Source organism: Athalia rosae, chromosome 1 (genome assembly GCF_917208135.1).
Source record: "Athalia rosae chromosome 1, iyAthRosa1.1, whole genome shotgun sequence".
Classification (NCBI taxonomy): domain Eukaryota; kingdom Metazoa; phylum Arthropoda; class Insecta; order Hymenoptera; family Athaliidae; genus Athalia; species Athalia rosae.
The window spans coordinates 148,567-172,713 of NC_064026.1; the positions used below are offsets into that span (position 1 = coordinate 148,567).

General features: G+C 51.5%; 2 protein-coding genes across 15 annotated transcripts in view; one reads left to right on the plus strand and one right to left on the minus strand.

Moving 5' to 3' along the window:
* LOC105693523 (serine proteinase stubble) lies at nucleotides 1-22,515 on the plus strand. Of its 11 annotated transcripts, none has more exons than XM_048660098.1 (9): nucleotides 1-491; nucleotides 17,068-17,152; nucleotides 18,392-19,173; nucleotides 19,292-19,548; nucleotides 19,663-19,948; nucleotides 20,177-20,658; nucleotides 20,819-21,116; nucleotides 21,204-21,329; nucleotides 21,413-22,515. In XM_048660098.1, exons 2-9 carry the CDS (start codon nucleotides 17,077-17,079, stop codon nucleotides 21,569-21,571), a joined length of 2,466 nt encoding a protein of 821 aa, XP_048516055.1. In that variant the 5' UTR covers nucleotides 1-491; nucleotides 17,068-17,076; the 3' UTR covers nucleotides 21,572-22,515. The 11 variants fall into 11 exon arrangements, with proteins under 11 accessions (XP_048516055.1, XP_020712222.2, XP_048516056.1 ...); XM_020856563.2 differs by having other exon boundaries at nucleotides 2-491; nucleotides 17,068-17,158; XM_048660099.1 differs by lacking the exon at nucleotides 1-491 and adding an exon at nucleotides 551-1,377.
* The window catches only part of LOC105693349, a 6,172-nt gene continuing 4,375 nt past the window's right edge, over nucleotides 22,351-24,147 (minus strand). For all 4 annotated transcript variants that reach the window (XM_048660101.1, XM_048660102.1, XM_020856567.2 and 1 more), the window contains exon 7: nucleotides 22,351-22,976. In XM_048660101.1, the coding sequence (XP_048516058.1) occupies nucleotides 22,837-22,976 (140 nt within the window). In that variant the 3' untranslated portion in view covers nucleotides 22,351-22,836. The remainder of the gene's footprint in view (nucleotides 22,977-24,147) is intronic.

Below are 24,147 nucleotides of genomic sequence, written 5' to 3' on the forward strand. Positions count from 1 at the left end.
GACGGTAGTGGAGGCGAACGCATACCCGACTACGCTCAGGCCCGGCTAGCTGCGAAGCCCGAGTGAAGCCCAAGTTGCAGTTGGCGCTCCACTCTCCGACCGAAGCGGCCTGGTCATCGCGATCAACCCGGTTTCCTCGGGTTTCGTTCGGTTTCCTTTCGTTGAGCCGCGTCGGGATCGTCGTACTCTTCTCCGTCGTCTCGAATACAATCGGAGGCGTACACCCTCGGTTTTGCTCCACATTCGGCTGGGTCGATCGGTGCGGTGCGCGAGATACGTCAACTCCCGAGGAGCGGACGTTCGAGGAATATATCATCGGGGTCACGCGCGCCACCGACAATCATCACGGTGCAACGGCTCTCGCGCTTCTGGATCTAACGGCGTTCCGAATACGCGGAGGGTGGAATCTCGGCGAACGATCCGTCAGCCGTCCCACAACAGATGCACCACCGTACCCCGATCGATGACGAGCGAAGAGTAATCGTCGACGAGTAAGTCGACACTTTCTAATCCACCGTATAGGTGTAATGGTGATAACGACGAGCGACCGCCCGCGGAGGAGTACGAGGAGCGATCGTTGCCACGTTGCGCCTGAAATAATCGATTGACACGATAAACGGGTTTCGTTCAATAAGTACGCGGCGTTGACTGAAGATCGGTGCGACGATCGCGTGTATGTTCGAAGCCCCGCAGTTGCAGGAGTCGCGCGATACCCCTTACCGAGGTCCGGGCGGATCGTCTTAGAATCACCCGCGTAAAATGAACCCCGGGCGCTACGAACAGCGCGGAATGTCGGCGGGCGGTGGCAGTCCCGTGCTCCCCTGATCGTCGTTTCCCGAATTCCCAAGTGCTGCGGAGTCGCGCGATAATCGACAATATTCGCGTCTCGGAGACTCCCGCGCGACCGATCCCTGCCGTTCGGCGGTGACTCGTCGTAGAAACTCGCGCGGCGTTATTCCACTGCGTTTTTGCAATACGGTCAGCGGCTCGAGGAGCGGGCTTCGGGAGAGACGGAGTGAAAAGACCTAAATCAAAGTGAGCAGTGCGTCCGTCGTCGCGGTGTCGCTGCCGCTGGTGCTGTTGCAGTTCCCACCGGGTGGAAGACTGTCGCGGTGCGTCTCGCCGTAACCCATTTAACGCGAGCGGGATACGTGGTCGTCGTTAATTGCGCGAGAGCTCTTCGAACGCCGGCGAATTGTTCGGCGGGCGGCGTCGGCGAAAAAATCCCCGTCTGCGCGACCGAGAGATCGTCGATATGAGGAGAAACCAGTCCTCGTGAAGAACTTTGGATCGATCGGAGACTCGAGGTCTTCGAGTATATCTCGCCCCGTGCCGACATCGGGCGTACACGTCGCCCTCGTAGACGCGAAAGCAAACGTGAGTACAAAAACATGGGTATAGACATCGGGTAGGTGCGCGCGACCGTGGAACGGGATCCACTCGCCTCCGCCGATGGATCCGGAATCGCTGCACGATGCGCCGAAATACGAGCCAACGACGACGCGCGTTCGCGTTCATCGGTACGTAATTTGCTCGGCGATGAGCCGATGACGATTCAACGGCAATCGGCGGTCGTCTCACTTTCCGCGTAATAAAACCATTCGTCTTGTCGGTAGCGGTGCGAGCTGCGCCGCGCCGTCGTTCTTTATTGTATACCGTAAAGACGATAGTTTCTTTGTTATTGTTTTGTTATCGTCGTCGTTATTGTCGTTCGGTTGTTGTTATCGTTGTCGCCGTTGACGTTGTTATTGTCGTATTATTATTAGTCATTCGCATGACGCGAGACACCGACGTATTACAGTTAGCGAGAAATTCGCGTCCTCGCGGTGAGCGCGAAACTTTCCAGAAGAATTTCTTTTCTCGGTAACCGTAGAATCCGCTGCCGCGACGCCGTTCTACCTGGCGAAGTCGCGGCGGCATCGACTCATTCAAAAAGTATACGGATATCGTATCGTTGTACCCCACGCCCCGCGGGTAATCGATCGGCGGAACCCAAAAGAGCGGTTCGCGCGACCGGCTGTACACGTAGCGCCAATGCAAGTCGCACCGATTTTCCACGGGAAGGCAATTTCGTGACCGGGTTAAAACCAGGCGATTTTCTCGTACGTACGTACTTTCGCTGATTAGATTCGTTTGGGAAACTGAATGCGCCGTGGAGATAAGTACGTAAATACTCGACGATGTCGCCTGTCGTATCTCCGAGTATCATACCAACACGTACAGTTTCGTTTACCGTGCATACGGATACAGCCACGCATGTACCGCGGGGTATACCGCGCTTATCGGAAAATCCACGCATTAGAGCTTTTCTTTTGCCGGCGCTTATTTATTTATTTATTTATTTATCTTTCACTCGTTACGGACGGAGACACCGAAACTCTGGAGGATATCATGGGAATTCGGAAGTCCGATCGCCAGTCGGTGCTTGGCGGCGTTGACTCGCTGGTGCCGCGTACGGCAGTCCGTTATGCGGATGGCTGTACTGCAAGTGACCTGGAGCGAGGTGGGCAGTGGGCGGTGCGTATACGCTGGCCCCCACGTGTGCGGAATGCGCGTGCATACCTCGTTCCTAATAGGCCGGAGGATTACTCACAATCGGTTTCTCGGTCGTCCGTACTACAGTTACGGAACGACGACAGGTGAAACCAAGAGTGCTGCCCGACTCTGATCCAAAGAGTATAGGGTTCGCTCCGATCCAGAGTCGACTCCGCTTTGCGATCGATTACGCTCGCCGCTATTATTGCCCGGGGCAAGAACTCGAGCCGCAGGAGTCAGAAATTCACATCCGTCTTCGTGGAAACGTTGAAAATTACGATGTTGCGTTCGGATGAGGTGAAAAATCATCCTGACTGACCTTGCCAACTCGCGGTTCGAATGGGAATTATAAAATGCGTTTCGGTGAAAATTTTCTACCAGTGTCTAGTTAGTCCCCCGAGTTTGGAAAACTGAAATCTTTTTTTTTTCTCCGCAACCGTTTGCACAGATTCGCACAATAAAAATTTTCAAATGGTACAAGCATTCGGTTACCGGTATCGATCGAATAGCTTGCATATCCTATATTTACGGATACGTTTACAGAGAGGACGTGTCGATACCGGTGATTGTGTGCTCGTGCACACGACCGAGTTCGATTCAGCGGTAGAGGAAGAGGTGGCCTACGCTTCGATCGGGATACGTCGATGTTTGCGAAACTCGCATTTGCACGTGGCGATAGCTACCGATGTCGTTCGGTCGTAATAACGCCGGCAATTTCCACGATGATTTAAAGTTTTATCCCGCGCACCTTGATGCGACGCAGTGAAACTCGATTCACAATCAGTGCCAAGTGCACCGCCGGCTACAGCCCGCAGGCTTTCTATATTCTGTATAGAAACCGTACGGAAACGGGAAACACGGACGTTTGTTGCAACATCATGTAGCATATCTCCTTCAACCTCTGCGCGCTAAAAGTGGATCAAAGTGATCGCAGAGCGGCTCATGTGTATCAGGCTGACCGAAAAATAAATTTTGTTTTCCTCGTTTCACGTCCTATCGTCTCGAAAGTCACTTTTCGGCGTAAGAAACGTTCTCCCCGAAGCGCAGCTCGATATCTCATCTCTACAACACGCGCGACGACTTTCCATTTTCTCACATACTTATAAATAGTACGCGAAATTTTTTTTTTTTATTTTTTCCCCGTAAAGGTTTTGAAATTCTTCGGTCAACAATTCTGACGCACACATACTTGTAACCGAGTTGAATCCGACCAGATTCGAATCTATGTACCTATATGCAATCTACATCAATAATAAGCGATCTTTCAATATCTAATAAATTTGGAAAGGAGGCGTTTCTCGACCGAGCAAGGCTCGCCGGACGTTGCTAATGGGGATGTCGGGAATCACGCGGTTGGACGTAGATACGCCGCTGCGATAGGGAATGAATTCGAACCCCTTCGCGTCGAAATGCCAAAGCTTTCCATCCTCCGCCACCGACCCGAGGCGGTGGGTTTTATTCCCTAATCCGGTAGCCGCATATCCTCTTTCGCGACTACATCGTACCTAGCATGTCCGCGCTGGCGAACGGCGACGATACACGCCTCACTTCGATCGAGAAAAATATGCCGTACGCGCGCCGAGTTACTCGCAGCTACTGCCCCAGAGGTCAAAGCGTGCAACGGCGGGAAACAACAACAGCGACGTACGCGGGCACACGCGGGTTCGGGCCTACGTTGAGGAGAATCGGAGCGGGACGACCGATGGTCCGGCTGTTCTCCCCGAATTCCGCAGAGCTCACCCGCAGATACACGCGGTACCGGTGCCGCAGCCGCGGCCCGTCTTCGTCGCAGTTCGTCATCCGGTGCAGTCCGTCTGTGTGGCTTTTGCAGCTCCTCGAAAGAACCGTTGCTCAAAAAGACGCGTGCGCCTCCTGCGCCACGTACCGCGTACCTGCCATTTACATCTCGAACAGCAACGGTCTATTCGCGTACTTGTAGGTATATCCCATCACGTGGCGAGGGAAGACTGCCCTGCCTCGGGGTCCAACACCCGAACCGATTTGCTAACCGACGAATTTGCTATCGTACGATTCGCATTTCGTGATACTCCGTATCGCATGGGGATAATATTTACCTATACTATGCTGCTACGTTACAATTACGCGCACGAAGGGAGGACGCAGAGGAATGCCCTCGCGTACAGCGAGATTTGCAGGGAAATGTCTACCTGTCTATCTGCTACCGTTTAAAAAGTTGCGTATCCGCAGAGGAATATACCGGTGTGAAGCCGTCGCGCGCACACTTTGTTTTGCAGATCCGTACATAGCTATGCATGACCTTGGATTTCTTCCAAGCGATATTCTGACCGAGTCGATGAACCGATATTTGATAAAATACAGAGACGTCGCTCTTCTCATCGAGCCGATGAGTCCGCGAGTTTTTGGACCCATCTCGGTTTCCCGTTTACATACGGCATTCGCTGACTACGACGCCATTGCTCGAGATATATCGCGACGGAATTCGGGTGATATAATTTTGGAAGTTTTTTATTTCAATTTCGCACTATCGGTGGAATACGCACGACCCAACTAGGCCTCTTAAGCGGGAGTGTCTGGCGCGACGAACCGAAAACTTTCGCCCGAAGACCCGCTATAGTTTTGTCGATGTACCTGCTTATGTTTTCGTCAACGCGTATATTCTCATCCCGTCAAGTACATATAATACAACTTACGCGTGCGTACGGTACACAGGTTACATCGGATGATCGATATTTAGGGACGCGGAAGATGCGGGAATGAAGATGAACCGATTGCGGCGCACACGTTACCAGTTCAATCCGGCAGGTATATTATACGTATACGAGCCGGAGTGTGTAAGAATGAGGAGATTCGATTCGTGAAAGGAGAAAATGTCCCAGATTTGGTAAAATTTAATTGCGCGCGTACGCGATGCTCGGGTATAATAATTTCGCAGCGAGCACGCGGCTACCTAATAGCCATACGGTAGACGCGTGGCGTGTCTATTATTTATGTCGCTGTTATTCGAACTTTGGACGATTCCGGTGCGAGAGTATACCCGATACATCGCGCCCGCCTCGGTGCAAGCGTAACGAGACGCGGAGGAGAATCGTCGTTGATTTAAGGAACGTCGGTCTTCTTATCCGGCACGTATCGGGAGTGCCATAAATTTCACCCGGCAGCCACGAGTTGCTCCGCTGCAGCAAGATCCTCCTTGCTCCGGTCTACCTTTAAATGGTAAGAAAGATTTCTAACTCGGCAAAATGGCGAACGCTCGGTATCCAACCTTGCCAATCACTCATTCAAATCTCCGAGATAGTCGATCGTGTCATACCCGTATCACGCGCCGGCTTTACCCTCGAGGCGTTCGACGATCTCTACGAGAATCCGACCCATATTCACCTCTGCAGGCTTCGATTCCCGTCCCCGGGCGCTGCGCCGTTTCTTTTTTCTTTCACTTTTTTCCTATTACCCGCACTCCCCCCCCCACCCCACCCCCACCCCACCCAGGTTCGTCGCGTCGCGTCCTACACCGTTATTACTCGGGAGCGTGATTAGCGTAGCGCACAGGTGCCATTCGATCAACGGTTTCGGCGGCAGCGAGGGGTTCGAGCGAGAGAAGCACGCAGTTCAAGGGTGAAATGAGCGAAATTGTCGAGGTACGCGGCGTCGAGCATTCCGCGGTATGCCGATCGGATTCGGGTAAACCAGGGCGGAGCGAGGAGAGCGCGGTAAAGATGAGGAAGAGGAAGAAGGAGAGGAGGACGTGGAAGTGGGGAGGGGAGATGAAGAGGAAAAGGAAAAGGAAAAGGAAGAGAAAGAGAAAGAGCGACTAGAAAAGGACAATGATCCGTGCCCTTGACACAATTGTTAGAACGCACCACGTGCACGTGCGTCTCGGTCCTCTTATTCTCGTTCTTGCTCTCGTTCTTACCGTCGTTCCCCCCGTCGTCGGAGCCAACGTTGTTATTTCAGATGAGTAGCCGAGATAGACCGCACACGCGTGTCCGCATCCGCCTGCGTACGACGTGGGTACGTGCGCTCGTCTACGTATGGGAGCGCGCGAGTCCAAGAGCCCCGACACCACGAGCCTTTTTCACGAGGAGACGAGGAGCTACCACGAAAACGACGTGGGGAGGAAATTCTCTCCCGGTTTCGTTTTTGTCGCCCGTCGAGCTCGCGCCGCCGGACGACGTTCTCTCGTATCCGGACAAGAACGATGATCCGAAGGAGAGAAGAGGCGAGGATCGTCGTTGCAGTCGTAGCCGATAAATGGACGTCGGCGGCTCTCACGGTACGGGCTTCCGTACGCGAGATGCGATACGCCGAGGACCGCGGGACTTTCTACTCGGTGTTCGACGCACGACGCTCGATACCCGAACCAGACCGGTGATATTATTCGCGTTGCATCTACGCGGAATCTACGAGGAGTCTACGCGCGTCGTCGTGACACATATTTCCGCGAATTCGAACGACTCGGGACTCGGGACTCGGTGACGGGTGCGCGTCTCGCCCCTTAATTCGAAAACGATAATTAACGGAAGCGACTCCGCGCGTCCACTCGCCTCGGAAAATAATAGGGACGCCAACACGGAACTAACAAGCTAGCGCACGCTAGACCTTACAGCTTGTTCCCCGCTCTTCTTCCTCGCTTCCTCTTAATCAGGAGCGCGGGATCACTTCCTGCATGCGAGGTAGATTTGCGGCGATCTTTTCGCGGCGTTGCACGCCCGCACCGGGATACAATGTACGTACGTACGACGAGCGACAGTCGAACGGCATCACGCACCCGAGCTGCCGCGGTCGTCATCGCCGTTGCCGCTGTCGGTAGAATCGTTGTCGTTGATCGTTGATGTTGCCGGTATACAAACGCGTTGTCGTCGTTCCAACTACTTATTTAGGTACTTTCTCTCAATTATGGAACTATAGTCAAAACCTGCTGAAGCTTCAAATGCATTAGATAGGGCAGCCGGTGGTCATGTGATCTGGTTTTACTTTCGTAACGATCGCCGACAACGGACGCGACGCGACGGTGACGGTGACGGCGACGGTGACGGCGACGAGCTACTCGGGTACCCGTATCATACCCGTATATCATAAGCATTCATAAGTGTCTCATCGCTAGTCCGAACGAAGCGTACATTTTACGTAACACATTTATAGCCGATGACGCGTTACGATTTTGCTTATGAATATACATACCGCCGAGTGTTCGTATATTTTCTTCCGTTCGGAGATTTCTGTGGAAACACGTCGGAGGTCCGTTCGGTGTGTTCGGTGTGGCGCGAAATCCGACGCATCGGTATTTCGTGACTCGACGAGCCTACCGAGAAAGTGCTTTGTCAATGTTCGCGAGGACTTGGCGACTCGCCTCTCCGACGAGTACGCTCGCTTCGTATCGTCATTCAACGACGATGTATGTATCGTATGTACGTTCATAGGGAAGGCGCTCGCGAGTCGGACGCTCGCAGAGTCACGCGCGTATGACGTACGTACGTACGGCTCCGCAAGCGCGATGTAATCGTACGAAAGAAGGAGATCAGAGGCCAGGACAACTCTCTATGCCCGCAGCGGCAAAACGACTCCGCAGGTCCACGGATAGGCGGCCGGCATATACCAAATATCCGTACGCGTACCTACGCAGGTACGTACGGTACCTATACCTACCTACCCGGTTCCGTATACGCGTCAACGGAGGCACCGAATTTTGAGACAATGCGTCGGAGGCGACGGGAGAACGAACGTCCGGTATACCGGAGAATTATTCGCCGTCGAGCCGCGAGCGAGTCACGAGCCTCGCCTCGGGGGGGGGTTCACCCTCGTTCCGCGCGTCGACACTCTCCTCCTCTCCTCGTATTCGCGCGTTCGTCTCACTCCCTAATTTATACATCCGCGCGTAAAATTATGCGTACGAGCCTCGAGTTCGAAATTGAACCGGAGCTGTCCCGTTCCCCGTGCCAAGCCACGCAGGAAAGTAAAAGCGACCGTTGAATCGAACGGTGAATCGTGAAAGTGTGACTCGCACCGCGGAGTCGTCCGCCTCCTCTGACCCGAGATGACGCGGGATACTCGTTTCTGTTCGACGACAATAAATGAGAACAACGATCGAACGCAGGGGATGAACGTACCACGGACCGTGTTCGCGTCGAGCCGATTTCCGCTCCGCTAAAAGTGTCTGGCTATAGATTTTTTGCTCCTGGGAAATTCGACGTACGTGTACGACAAGTTATTCCAGCCCCGACGACGAGTGTTATGGCTCAAGCTCGGTACTTGGACGTTGCATTCGTACGAATCGTACGCGAGATCGGGGGAAGCCCACGTCATAAATGGAATAACGATCGACCACCTTTTTCATCCACTCTGTAGAAATTGACCCCGCAGGGTCGTACTCGTCCTCCTATTTTCGCGGGGTGCGCCGAGTCATCGCCATCCCTGTAATTCAGGCCGTACAGTTTTGCCAGGTGTACGGTAACTTTGCCGTGTAACGGCTGACGACCGCCGTCTCGAAGAGCCAGGCGTTGAAATGCGGTACCCACTTCCCATTAGCGAAGGATATGAGTCCGGGATAGCCGGAGGTTGGGAGGAGGATCGTCGAATGAAAATGGGAGAGACCCCGGTCAGGGATTCACCCGCGATCCGTATTACTGCACGTTATTACACATCGGCTGCACGAGTGCGAGGGCTGTTCGCCCGCGCACGGGCGAAAGTGAAAGACTGGAACTCGTTGGTCGCAGTTGATCGTGCTCGGTGTCGGTTCGTTATCGGGACTACTTGTAACCGAGGAGGTAACATCGACTCGCGAGCGCGAGTAGCTAGGTACAGATTAGCGGTAACTCTCGGTGAGCGCCGCGAATCCTCACCACGTAACTACGAATCCTTTAGCCGTGCAATTGCACCGCAGCGCCGAAGGCCGATTTATACTCGAGCGATAATCACCGAGCTCTTGAATAAGAAAATTGCGAGGTCATAATTGTCTAATTGGCTGCGTCTGCGTGACGCTGCTCCGCCGAACAGGCTCTTCGGGGATACGAACAAAGAACCGCGCGATCCGCTGAGATTTCGCACGGTGGTCCTCGTTCGTCAAAGTCCGGGAGGTGGAACGTTGTTTCGAGGTGCCCGAAATGACCGAACGGTAGCAACGACAACGGCCACGGACACCGAACAATCGGCGAAAAGTCATCCCGGTTGTCTCCCGCGGAATCGCGACGCGTGTCTCTCCATTCGCCTCGTTTCACGCGTCAGCCATTTTTTCGTCAACACCGAACCGAATTCGATGAACGCGCCTCCCCGCGCCGGTGCACGGGTATCCCACGGACATAGCTGCGGGTATGCGTACTGTTTACACGTACGCGCGTACGGGTATGCAGTTCCGTGGCCATTATGTCTCTTGTACAACTATACCTCCGTACTCTCATTGACCTCGCTCGTCGAGCCGGCCGATGGGACGGAGAATCTCATCGACGACTGGTCGCGGACCTTCGCGCGCATCTTTTTCCTCTCCCATTGTCACACCGATCGCTCGTCGCCGATCACCTGCCCGGATGAAAAGAACGCTCGAGAATCGTACGGATAGACGATCCCGGCTCAGAGAACAGAGAGCTGCGTCAACTGCTGAGGCACTCGGCGGTTTATAATTGTTGTCGAGCGAACGTTAGAAAATGTTCCGCGTCAGCTTCTTCCTCGTTTCGTTCCTCTCGTCTCGTCGCCGGAGATATGACCTCGAGGAAACGGAACCAACGCCGTGAGATGTAATTCTTTGCTCCGAGGAGTGAACGGCTGGTCGCAGAGTTCGAGTTCCTTGTCTAGGATTGCGGTACACCGATCGCGACCTTGAGAGCGCAAACTGCAAAGATGTACTCGGTAGATCGCGAGGGATCGCGAGGGTGAGCCAGGAGAGAAGGCGGCGAAGATGGGACACGCTGAAAAAGCGAGAATCTCTGCCGAGCGAGAGCGTGCGAGACGGACGTACGGACGTACGTTCAATGAGAGAGAGAGATAAGGGAGGGGGCAGGGGGGAGGGGGGAGGTGCAAGGGGGAGGGGGGAGGGGGGAGGGGGGAGGTGCAAGGGGGAGGGGGGGAGGGGGAGGAGGAGAAATTGAGAGAGAAAGAGGTGGTGTCCGTTAAGCCTCAGGATAGGCCCCCGTTCAACATAACCGTCTTTGCAGCAAAGCTTCAGTGTCCGCGTCGTCCTCGTACCGGGCGAAACTCTGGCGTCGTTACCTGAACTTTGTGAAAAAAGAAAAAAGGGAAGCCGGCCGTCCGACGCAACTTCCGCGATGCGTTACCCGCACGTTCTCCGTTGAGTTTCCGCCTTGTTCCACATCCCGTTCGACGAACCCCTAATTTTTTCGTCAACGCCTGTAAAATTATCAGCACTGTCACGGGAACGAGTTCGACTGGGCGAAAACGGTGTAGCTTTTTTCCTCCGTCACGGATAATCATGATACGGGAATACACCGGTGTCAAGGACGCAGCTGCAGTCCACGTCAAGAGTCTTCCGTTGGCAACCCGCATCATATCCGGATAGCAGACCCAGGTATTTTCGATCGTCGTAATTAGGGAAATCTAACGTACGTCGAGCGTACGAGCGTATAATTTCTTTCGCTCGACGATTCGGGGAGAAGTGGAGCAGGGGGAAAACTTCCGAGTAACTCGCGTCTGCAGTCGGCAGATAGCGAGGACCATATCTATACCTATAGGTATGATACGCGTGATGTTCGCTTTAATCGAGTTCGGTCTTTATTTTAACCGTTATGTGTGTGTACTGAATTTGCGTGGTTTATCTCAGAGTCTGCGGCGCGCTGATTGCGAAAGGAAACGATACGCGTGTTCGCGACCGATTTAGGATGCGCGCTTTACTCACGTGCGCTCGATAAGTGCGAGGAAAAAATTCAGTCCGCCTCTGCAAACGTACAGCTCGACGGAAGACCGATCGACAGGGAATTACCGATTAGATGCGGAACGAGATATTCGCGTCAAGTCGAACATCACCCTCGTTGCGGGAGCACGGCGTGAATATCTCCGACACGAGCTCGTCCAGCATCCGAAGAATACGACCGTGGAAAATAACCGATATCACGTACGCGCGGAAGTCCGGAATATCATTATCTCTTTGGCAACGTTCTCTTCGCGTACCGGAAATACGGTCCGTTATGAACGAGTAATAAACATTCAATTACAAAATTCGAACGGATCCCTCTTCACTTTACCGGTCGGTCATCGCGGTTTCGCTATATTTTTCAAATTGAATAAAAAAAGAAGAGAGAAAGGGACTGGAAACGAAATGACAACGATCACGTTCGCGATATTAGCAACAATGATAACACGTTAACGATGATGAAACGATGAGATAAACTAACGAACGCCTCGTTTCACGCATAAACTCGTCAATCAAGCCAGGTCGTGTACGCAATAACTTAGCCCGCCACCGAGCAATGAATCCGTAATTTGTCCGCGACAGATTGAGCCGCCGAGTATTACGCGGCGCGATTGCTGGATTGATCGATCACCGTGACATTTTCATCAGCGAAAAGCAATTCGAAAATTCGGTTATTCCCCCCAAGCCCGTAACGACTCGCCACCGTATGGATTTGTGTTACGCCGGGTTGGATTCCGTCGTAGATGTGGGTCGAGATTCTATCGCGTCGTTGGCAAAAAAAAAAATATTTCGATCCATTCGAAATGCTGCGCCGACGTTGCGGCGTACGATCGATGTGTCGCGGCTATCCCATTCAATCCACGATTAACTCGCGTCGAATCGTCGTATCGTACGGTTGACGGTTGCCCGGACACGGGAAAAAGGCCCCCCCCGTAACCGTAACTCGTAATCGGCTGCTCGTACGAGGGCATTCGCGCGGTCGCGGCGATAGCCGTGCTCCGCTCGGGCGTGACGCCGAGCAAAGAATTTATACGAGCTAGAAAATCGGCGGGGGGTCATTTTTCGTCGATCATCCTCGGGCGTTCTGTTAACGTGCAGCGAAGCACGTCGAATCGACCGTATTGCATATTCCGTAACAGCGTAGCGCCACGGCCACCGATAAAACCCAATCCAGCGAGCCGATTATCGAGATTCATTCCCTCTCCGCCCCACGGACCATATGGTCTCGCCTCTGCGAAGAGATACCTAATTGCTAATCGCTGATTAACGGACGCCCCGTAGTAGCTGGTCACTAATCGACGGTGATTCCGGTTCCAATTATTGTTAGCGAGCGGCGATAGCGACAAGCGACGTAGTTTTACAAGTTTAATATCGCTTAGCGCGGCGCTCGACCCCCGGATAACCCACCCCGGTGTACGCGTACTCCTCGCGTATAGTGTACGTGCCACTAAATTGAATTAATTGTCAACTCTAATCACGTTGGACGAGCCTCGCGCCCGTGCGTGGGTCGTCGATGCAGATATTCATAGCTGATACAAAATGGTCGTACATCGCAGTCGCGTCGCGTCGCGTCGCGTTGCGTTACAACTCGTCGGGCGTCGCGATGCGCCGGTAAGCTCGTGGGCGGCCTATCTGATGATACCGTGTAAATAACAGCGTACCTTCGACCGCAGTCGTCGGAAAACGTCCAAACTATAAAGATGCGCTATGCCAGCGTCGAGTACCGTTTAGCGTCTTGAGCACCCATGGCAGGCGTTGCGGCGTCAGATCTGTAAAAATATACGCGTTGCGCCACAGATGCGGCGGTACTACGTGATCGCGTACAAACGTACCCGCGGGTGCGAATATCACGTGCTTTTCATTCGCAGCCCCGATCCAAGCCGACCCCGTCGAGGGCCGACGCACTTAACGACTTGGCTGGCATAAGGTCGATCGGATATGGTAAGCGGTATAGTCGAACCGGCGGCTGGTACGGCGGCTATACGTACGAGGGGCGAGCGAACAGAAACGCTCCCCCCGATGGAATCCTTGGTAAAAACCGCGTACGCAAGCCTCGATTCTAACGCGCGCTAAATTCTCAAATATGTGTCAGTTTTTGCACCCTGCACCGCTGCATAACCCCACGTGTTCGGCCCACTTTCGACCGCAACATCGAGTCCGCGTCCAACTGGAACTGCAGCGACTCTTCGTCTTCCGTATGCCCGAGGCTCTTATTCGGCGCGACGCCGGCTTATTTACTCGAGTTCGCTTCGTTATCGGACGAGGAGAGACGTCCACCTGCGGGTATAGAACCCGCGACGGTCACTCCGCGTGCACGCCCATACCCAGATTCCGTTGATCCCCGCCGAAGAGATTCACCGATGCCGGATTTTCGCCGGACGAGAAAAATAAGAGAAAACTTGCCGCGGGTTCTTCTTCTTCTTCTTCTTGACACCGTACACGCGTACGGTGTACGCGGAGAATACCGTAGAAATATCAAGAGCATAGTTTCACGATTTCTATCACTCGGGCTATACGCGCGATACGTGCCCGAAGGCGTTGAGAAAATTGGAAAAGTTATACTTATGTAAAAGTACGTAATCTCGGTTGAATGAATTCTCTCTCTTTCTCCTTCTACCTCTCGACAACTCTCGAACGGGAGGATCAGCGCAGCCCACTTCGATGAAAACTCGATCGAGAGCCGGTGAGCCCGCCGTACGAATGATCAGCGCACCATTTCAATGGTGCAGATCGCTTACAAGCGCACTGCGGTGTTCCTTGTCGGAATTCGATTCTGCTTACAATTAGTAATAGTTTTTCTACGATGGAATTCTTTGAAAAGCAATTGAAATTTTTTCCAAAATTTTCTGGTCCTTTATTTTGGAGACACTCTTTTTGAAAAGAAATTCAATTCTGTGCGAAAAAAAAAACTCAGAAATAGAACAATTCCTTACAAATTGTTAAAGTGCGGCAGGACGAAGCTTGGTGAGCTACCAAAGATATATCGGCGACAACGGAGAATGGCGATACATTTTTAACGTCGAGACGATGAACGAAGAACATCTTTTACGCCAACACAGGTGGGCAAAGATCAATGGAGTAAATCACAAAGAAGCAAATTGTACGAGCAAGGTATACATTTTGCAACATTATTCGCTGGCGTTCAGGTAAATTATGGCCAGGTAAGAGAAGTTTTTACCGATTTATTTTGTCGGCCGTTTCGATAACTCACGTGTATAACCGGAATATCGGTGACTAGTGATTTACATCTACTATGCATCTGCTATACATAATATTATTTGATGACTATACTATCGTGACGTATCGCCAAAATTGACCTTCTCTCCACGTATTTCATTTCCGTTCGTTTCAATATCAAAAATGCATGGTGATAATTCTCGATGTCCACATCGCTTATCCTTCAGTTTTCGAAGCCCTGTCTCATAGTCGCGCTCATAGTTTACAATTCCAGTTGTAGCTTCTCCAATCAACTATCCCGGAGCTCTCGGTAACTCCACCCACGTTCATCTGTATTTCCACAACCAAACAATACGTTAGCTTTATCTGCACCCACACCCCGCACCATAGATATATTGAACCCATACCGGTCTACGTGTAGTTATTAGTTCGCGATCGTTCGGCTGGGCATAGAATCAGGGACCGTCCAAAAAATAACTACTCCTAAGCGTTTGACGTGGGCGATATATCGCCCGCGCCCATTCGTTATATCTCGCCGTGCGTATAAGACGAACGATGAACGAGAATGCCCCGGTATTCGATTCTCTTTTTGATAAAGAGGAAATTCAACACGCGACGGCTACCAGTTTTCGGCTTTAGCGAGAAATGGGAAGCCTGAAAGGGACGCGGGAATTTTCGAGCGTCCAATTGCGAACACGAGACACGGGGTATCGGACGGAGAGGTACCGGCACAGGTCTAACGGTAATCGAAGAAATTCTAGAAGCCCCGCAAACTCCAGGAACCAAGTGATCGGAATTTAAACACGTTGGGGAATGATATAAATATCTGCAGAAAGTCCCCGTGGGCGGGGGCGGGGGGAGGGCAACGTGGTTCGCGACGAAGGAGATGAAAGAGACGAACGAGACGGGAAGGGAGACGAAGGAGATGGTGAAAAATCCGGAGAATGGCGCGATAGGAGGGATGCATAAAGGCGAAAGAAGTGATAGAGTTGGCATTCTTGACCTAGCCATGCGTGACCGGAGGCTGCGGAGCGCTATCGGTCCGCGGCGTACCTACTACTCACATGCCTGGTAGCGCCGAACAAGCGAGCAGTGTCTCAACGGATACCGAGTATCCGAGTATCCGAGTATCCGAGTATCCGAGTGCAAACGCGAGGCGTGAGATTTTAGCTTACGTCGTCGGGTCACCGAGTGCGACGAACGCAATTCGCTCTCTTGCGTCTCTCCTCCTCTGCACAGCCCTTCACCCTTCGCCCTTCCATTCCTTTTTCTTCCTTCTCTGCTCGACTTGTACGCTACGCGCCTTCTCCCTCGGCGGTTTCGCCGAACTCTCACGCGGTCGACGTTCGCACAGTCTGGCATCATCATTTTTCGGCGCACAGCCGCACCGGAAAGAAACAACTTGCGGTCGCATCGCAATCCGCGCCAATTTCAACGACTCTCGGCATTCACTCGGACACATGGAAATCGATGCGGGCCGCGGTTGAAAAATTGCCCCCGCGACTGACAGGATTTGCGTGCAACATGCCACTCGATTCGGTATTTCGTCCGGAGGGTGATGTGAAATCTCGCTGATTTCGTCGGCTGTGCCGTACGTATACTTATCCGAACACATTGCGAGTGTGCATAGGCGCGTTACCGATCTCACGATGAAACAGCTCGCGTGAATCGGGTTCATGAGTTATTTCATCGCTGCCCTTGTTGAAAAAAAACGACAATTTCGAAGATTCCTCTCAATAAAATTGAAAACCGATCTCCGCGCCTACGATTGAAACAATCTGATCGGTTTATCTCCGTTCCCCGCTGTTTCCCGAACGGCAACGCGAATTTACCGTGGTTCGATTCGATCAAGAACGAGGACGTACGATCGGTATGAGAAAAGTTTGACGCGCTTGGAGAAAATAAATAGCGCGTTGCACGTACGTAAGGACCACGAAAAATGAGGAGGATAGCGTCGACTGCCGAGCTAACGTGAGCGAGAAAGACCCGACGACTCGACTACTATCGACTAACGGCCACCGTATGCGCCGCCTCGATCGTAACGTTGTAACAGTTTGTTGATCTTGGAAGACCGTGAGCCGGTGCAGCGCCGGCGATACCGATGTATCGGCTACGGCCTCGTGGCGGTTGTTCGGAAAATCCGAGGTTACGCGGAATCGGAGTCTGGTTGCCTCGGCTCCCCGGTAACGCTGGCCTGGTTCCCCCTGACTACGAATCGGACGATCAGCTTTCAGACTCACCGGTCAATAAGTATACCCGGTGCACGGGTACTCGCACACGCGGGCGTTACCCGCACCTCGTCTCCCATCAATTTGCCGATGGGTCGTAATCTCAGCTCACATTCGACACCCGGTATCTCCGATGAGGTCTACGGGATCGCGACATTTGCGATTCCGACAATTTACCGGTCGGTCGCACTTGTACTTTGACTCGTGTACCTGTACTTGGATGTTTTTTTTTTTTTTTTTCCACCCCGAGGTCATTCGGAGGCTTATCTTGTTTGGTTTTTCCTGTTCCAGGGTGCCAGAATGCGGTGGCTCGGGTACGTGGCGACAATCCTCTGGTGGTCAGGCATCGCTAGGTCCCTCAGCACGCTGAATCGAGGTCACAGTCAGTATCAACGTACAGGCATTACGCCGCGTAGCTCGTAAGGCGCGTCGTCGTGCGTTTCGTGTGGTAGTGGTAGAGTATAACTGCGGCGGTAGCGACGTCGAGTAAAACCAAGTGTCCGTGATTTAATCCAGCGAGCAGGATAATGAGCACCGTTCTCAGATATCCCCGCGCAGTTAATTGACCCGCGACTTTTCTTTTTCCTCGTCGTCCCCGAGGCTCTGCTAATTTTTTTCGCATACCTACCCGCACCACATTCGACTCGGTTGTCACCCTCGTCGACTCGACGTCGGCGTGGCGAATGTCAAACACCTGCAACGGTGAAGTGAACCCTTTCCTCTCGCGCGATCCGGGTTCCCCGTGCGACCCCGTGCAGAGTCCCCGAGCTTGGACGTAACATCTACGCCGGATGGACCGGCGTAGAACTCGTGGCTCGGGTTATTTTTTTCAGGGGGCCAAACTCTGCCGAGTCACAAAGCACCTATTTTCGTACGTATACACGTGAGCGCCGAGGTAGAGAACGGTCGACGAGCGGTCAACGTTGCACGCGGAACAACGAGAGACCGGCTGGGCTGGTTATATCCATAGCAGTAAAGTGCACGGATAGCTATTAACCGCGCGAGTCACGCTTTAATTAACCTATATATTTGCTCAGCTAATAACGCTCAGCTGGCTCCGAAATACACACCAACTCCGAATGACAATTACATTCTTTATTAATGCTGTTTCTGGTTTTCTTTCTCCTTTTCTCTTTTTTCGCTATCAGCGACAACCGCCCCACCTGCGGCTTTGTCGTAATGTCGTACAAAGCGAAAGACATTAACTATCCATACGACTGTATACTTAAACTTTCTCCGACCGTCGGATGATCCCACCGGTCCGTCCCACCGTCGACTGTAGATACTGTACAATATCCACACTCGACGGTCCCACTATCTAATTGTCGGTTGTACACGCGCGCCGACCATTCGCAACTCGATTCTTCTCTCCTATTGAATTCCAAGAAGTATTCCGATCCGTAGTCGGTTGAGCCGAGAGAAAAGAGAAAAAAAAATAAAAAAAAAAAACTGCTCTTTCGCCCCACCCCTGTGCTTACGATTCGTTACTCCGATCGCGATGCAAATGTAAGTAGTCCCTTCGGTATTCATTGCAGCGCCGAGTCGTTGTTATCGTTGTTAGGTGAGGACCCTGAAAGGTATTTCATTGTTGCATAAATCCGTGGAACTTGGACAGGTTACAAGATCAGCCCGAAGCCCTGCAGAGGACCCGAACCAGGGAACGAGGAAGGGACGTGCATGTTCGTTTGGGAGTGTATAAAGTCAGAGGGTAGTCACGTCGGTGTTTGCGTGGACACCTTTATGTTCGGGAGCTGCTGTGTCCACAATTCGACGGCGAACAACGTCAACGCGACCCCTGTCATCTCTGGGGGTAGTCCGAGCACGCGGCCCTCCCTTGCGGAGGCCTTGTACACTTCGCCGTCGGGATCCAAGTCTCCCGGGTCGTCGCAATACCCGCAGAGGACTCACCCCGCTACTCCGTCGCTCGGGCATCACGGCTACGCGGGCGTCACTACCGGAAGTTCACAGGGCAGACCTCAGAGGCCGAAGCCCACCGGCGTGGGCTCGGGTCCGGGTAGACCCGCTCAGAAGAGGCCGCAGGGCACCCAACTTGCGAATCAGGACAACAGGCTCACTAACGATTTTCACGTGGAGACCGAAAGCATAGAAGTGAGCGAAACCGATGACACGCAAGCCGTTGATCAGAGTCCGAAGTACCCGGGACTTGGGGGGCCGGTGGACAAGGACGACGTGTCGCACAATACGCTCGTAGTAAAATTACCGAGCAGGATACCCGGCCAGGAAGCGAGGCCGCACAGACCGGGTTACAGTCCGAAACCCCACACCGCTCAAAGGCCGTCCGAGTCCAGACCCGACGACGGTAAAACGGAAGACACGGACTTGGTCGTGCAGGCGACCGTGCACAAGCCCAACGTCGACTCGGGGCTCGCCGGAAACGTAAGACGAGATGATTTTCAAATTGTCGGATGTGTCGAGGTGTCGATGATCGAGGATTGTCGAGTTTGTCGGTGCGATTGAGCGTACTGAAAATGTTTCTCTTGTCATTTTTCGGCAGAACGGAGCCATCGTCCAGAAGCAGAACCCGAATTTCATTCACACGGAACGTCCGCAGTGGGCCACGAAGCCCAATCTCTCTCAGAAGCCCTCGACTGACCCCTCAAAGCCGCTCGTTTACCCGAAAACCACGACTTACCGTCCCGGATCGATCGCGAACGCGAAGCCGAATTTCGTCTCGAATACCGATGCGGATAAGATCTCTGTGAAAACGACGAGCATTACGCGACCCACTTACTACAGCAGCCAATTGACCGGGTAAAATCATCCATCCCTTGTTTTTTTTTGCTCTCTGGAGGCTCGTTTGCTCTTTGATCCCAGATTGACTTTCCGTGCCACCGGAGCTGCATTGAAAATACGATTTGATTCTAGCACAGCCGGATTCACGCAGCATACGATCCAATGGCAGGTCACCACGGAACCTGCTTTCGTCACCAAACAGAAGACCCCGACCGAACGACCTCCGACCGTCTTGGAAGCCACAAGACCCACGGTGTCCAGTCCTCAGATTTGGTCCGAGAACACCTGGACCCCGCCCAGACAATCCCCCAAACCTCATTGGACTGACAGCCCGACTTGGTTCGAGGGCGGCCCTGAAAGCTTCCCTTCGAAACCTCCGGGACCCACCAGACCTACCAGACCGAACAAACCCTACCAGGTGAACAAAGTACCGATATTCTTAGCCAATATACGCCTATGAAATCCCGGTAGATACATCTACGTGAACGCGAAAAAAAATTATTCGATACAAAAAAAATCAGCGGTTTATTTGATTTTTTTGTTTTGCTTTTGGAGCATAACGAATCGAAAAATCAAGAGATACCTCTTACCGCAGAGGAAAAACATTTCTTCGTCGTGTTGCGTAATTTATGAACGTTCGTCGCAGAGCATGGACTACGAGAAGCCTCTAGGCTCCGCTCACTACATAACGACATCCTACGTGGAGTCATCGACTAAGGCGAAGCCCATCAAGAAACCGAGCACGACTGCGACCCCGACAACAACGCCGAGCGGTACGTCCTCGACGAAAACGATAACGACAACAACGACGAGAACTACGAGCGCGGAAAACCCCGTAACGTCTCCCTCGTCGTCCACGACCGCGAGCACCACTACCAAAAGAATTCCTGGCAACGTTTTGACCGTCTCCGCGTCTACGGGTAGCAAGGAAACGCAGTGCGGTGTCCCCCCGTTGTTCCCACGTCCCGAGACCCGAATAGTCGGCGGAAAGGACGCCCCGTTCGGTAGGTGGCCGTGGCAAGTCTCCGTCCGAAGAACGTCCTTCTTCGGATTCTCGAGTACGCACAGATGCGGGGGTGCGGTCCTCAACGAAAACTGGATAGCCACCGCTGGTCACTGCGTCGACGAGTGAGTGGTAATTGATTTAAGGAAAACTCCGAGGAGGATTTCATCGCTCTGCATATTTCTGGGCTCATTTGGAGCGCCGATGTGACGATTGGAAAAAAACAAATTTGCTACCAGTCATTTACCGATTATTACACCCGTCTTTTTTCATTTCCGTTCCCAGTCTGCTGACGTCGCAGATCCGTATTCGCGTCGGCGAATACGATTTTTCGTCCGTCCAGGAGCGTCTCCCTTTTGTGGAAAGGGCGGTGGCGCGAAAAGTGGTCCATCCTAAATACAACTTTTTCACCTACGAGTACGACCTCGCTCTGGTACGACTTGAGACATCACTCACCTTTGCGCCGCACATATCGCCGATCTGTTTACCAGCCACCGACGATCTGCTCGTCGGCGAAAATGCCACCGTCACCGGATGGGGACGACTCAGCGAGGGAGGGACGTTACCCTCCGTCCTGCAAGAGGTAACGTACACCCCAGTTTCAGCAGATCGCTAACAGCAGCTTCTGATCGTAGGAAAATTTCACCTCGATGTCGTTTGTTTCTTGAAGGTTTCAGTGCCGATTGTCAGCAACGAAAGGTGCAAGTCGATGTTTCTAAGAGCTGGAAGACACGAGTTCATCCCCGAAATATTTCTGTGCGCGGGGCATGAAATGGGGGGTCAGGATTCCTGTCAGGTAATTCAACGAACAGTGCGAACGAGGACGCGATCACCGCTCGTACGTCTCGACGGAGGTAACGATGGATTTCAATTTTTCAGGGCGATTCCGGGGGTCCTCTGCAAGTCCGCGGTCGTGACGGACGTTATTTTTTGGCGGGCATAATATCGTGGGGTATCGGCTGCGCGGAGGCTAATTTGCCAGGCGTTTGCACGAGGATATCAAAGTTTGTTCCATGGATTTTGAAGAATGTCACTTAGCCCGAGATCACCCGTCGAGTCTGGAAGGTGTTCCAGTCTTCGCTGGAAGCGGGTCTATATTTCCGGTACCTTGAGCAGCAAAGGAATGGATCCCGAAGTGTCGGGGATTGAGACGCAACTGAATGTAAAACCAATTGTAAGAATAATGTCAATTCGAAACCCAACAATACTCGATCGACGACCAAACGCCCAGACTTCGTGGGAAGCCGCGCTCTAACACGAGATAACTCGTGCGAGTCGGCGTATCGGAGGAGACCTGTTTCATTGTTGTAACTATGTACGCAAGTTCGTTGAGGTGAAAAATAGCAGATGGTGAGCAGTACAGAATTACAATCGATGAATATAAATGAATCGTCATTCGATGATAATGTTCCAACGAATAAACGAACTGGCGATAAGTACCGCTCAGTTTACGCGGAATACGGCATACGTGAGGAGAGATGTACTATATGTATACATAAATTTGTACGTAAAAAATATTGAGGTTTGAAAGGCTTTCGTCGGATAAACATAAACATGCTACGGTCTTGCCTCGGAATGACGACACCGACGAAACGTTGATGTTGAACTACGTCGTGTTACGAGAACCGTGTAGTAATAGACGTTGCGAGGTAGACACATGTTATGCCTATAGATGTGTCGTTATCGCAACACCCGATAATTGCTGCTTTTCCGAACGGTTCTTTCCATAAAACACACACGCACGTACACACACACATAATCACACACATTTTTGTACATAGCACTACTCAATTGTAAATCACTATAGCTATACATAGTATAGGTGAAGTATGCATATATTATAGCAATATATTATAATAATTACAGTGATAAGTTACAGATTTATTAAATAATGATAATTACCAACGTAATATTTAATATTTTTCGAAGAACATAAATCTATTGTTCATAAACAATGTCAAATAAATATCTTTTCGTTCTTAGACCTGAATTTTAATGTGCTCCGGAGAAACGACGATGTGAGAACTTGACGTTTAGGGAAAGGTGGGGCATTGCGGACCCGTTGGACGATTTTACGGGGAACGTGGACCAATAGCTAATGCAGACAAAAAGTCGTTCGTTTTGCCCCACCTTTTCCTGAGATACAACATAGAAATTCGAATGCATTGTTCGGTGATTATTCACGATCGTGATTATTCTCCTTTATTTTTCGGGCGAATATCGGATACATTGGAATTTTCTCCCAATGGAAATGGGGGAAGAGTCACGGGAACGTCGGAGAAGACAAGCTACGATAAACCGCACTAGCGAATCCGAGAATTTAAAGGGTCGTCTATACGCCCAGCGATTAGTGACACTCCGGTGTCGGCGTCGACGATGAAAAACAGAAATGGGTGTTCCGCCACAAAGCTCACTGGCCCAGCACGCTCGAAGAGACCGTTTCCTGAAAATCCATTGCCAATGAAATCTGCGACGATCGCTCGACAATTCAAGGGTAACAAATACGAAGCAAACGAAGAATGCCGACGAAAGAAAAGATTAAGAATTAACACGGTTCTGGGTAGTACGAAATAATCAACGATCACAATGGCCGGAAACTATGCTGGATTATAATGCTAATCATAACTTGAATTGAGAAAATTAGCCATTTACCAAAGAAAAAGTAAAGTTTCACACGAGAACGAGATTGGTGGAAGCTTAGATATTCAATATAATATGGCACAAGTTGTTAGTCAATTGATAGTGAGAAAGATTTTTCAGATTCATGGTCAGATTAGCGATCGTGTGGTGGATTAGTGGAAACGCTTCGAATTCGTAGTACATTGCAGCAAGCACAAGACCGAATGGATTTTTTTTTTTTTTTTTTTCACCAGAGGAGAGAAAATCGCTGGTTTCCCTCCGCTGTTGTAGAAAAAAGCATGTGAACTTGGAGAAAAACGGACGTTTGGGTCTAATGTAAAGTTGAGATTTCCAAGGCGAGTCCGCTCTCGGTACACAATGTACTATTCTATTCCAAGACCACCACTTGTGGTGTTTGAAAAAAGACTGCGTCACTTCTAAAAATGTTATTTCTGAAACTCCAACAAAAAATGTTAACTTTTGCTTTAACAGTAATTTTACCGCCCAAAGTGTGATTGTATGTGCTGCGTTTTAGAGTTTTAGAAGAAAACTTGATATTTCTCAATCAACAAAATACGACAAACTGAACGAGTACCGCCAATCAAATGATATAGCTGTAGTTGGAGGACGTAGGTTTATCAAACCGTTCTGTGTAATTCGTAAAATGTGAAATCATTCCCAGTTCTGGTGTAACATTTGTCAGGTGAAAAGGGATATCGGCTATTAAACTTCAGTCAAACTTTGCAACAATACTGGGAATATATTTAATCACAGGTATTATCTCCGTGTGCTACAATCACGACAAAGGGAGAACGATCGTTTACGGTGAGTCAGCGTGAATTTCATTACGCGAAAAAAAACCGAATCCGGTACTCCGAGAAATGACCAGCTGACACGAAGCATTATCTGACGAAGAGCGTAGAACAAAGACGAAGTAATTTTACGTCAAAGCCGCTCCATTCCTATTTTCAATCAATTTCAGCCCGTTCTGATGT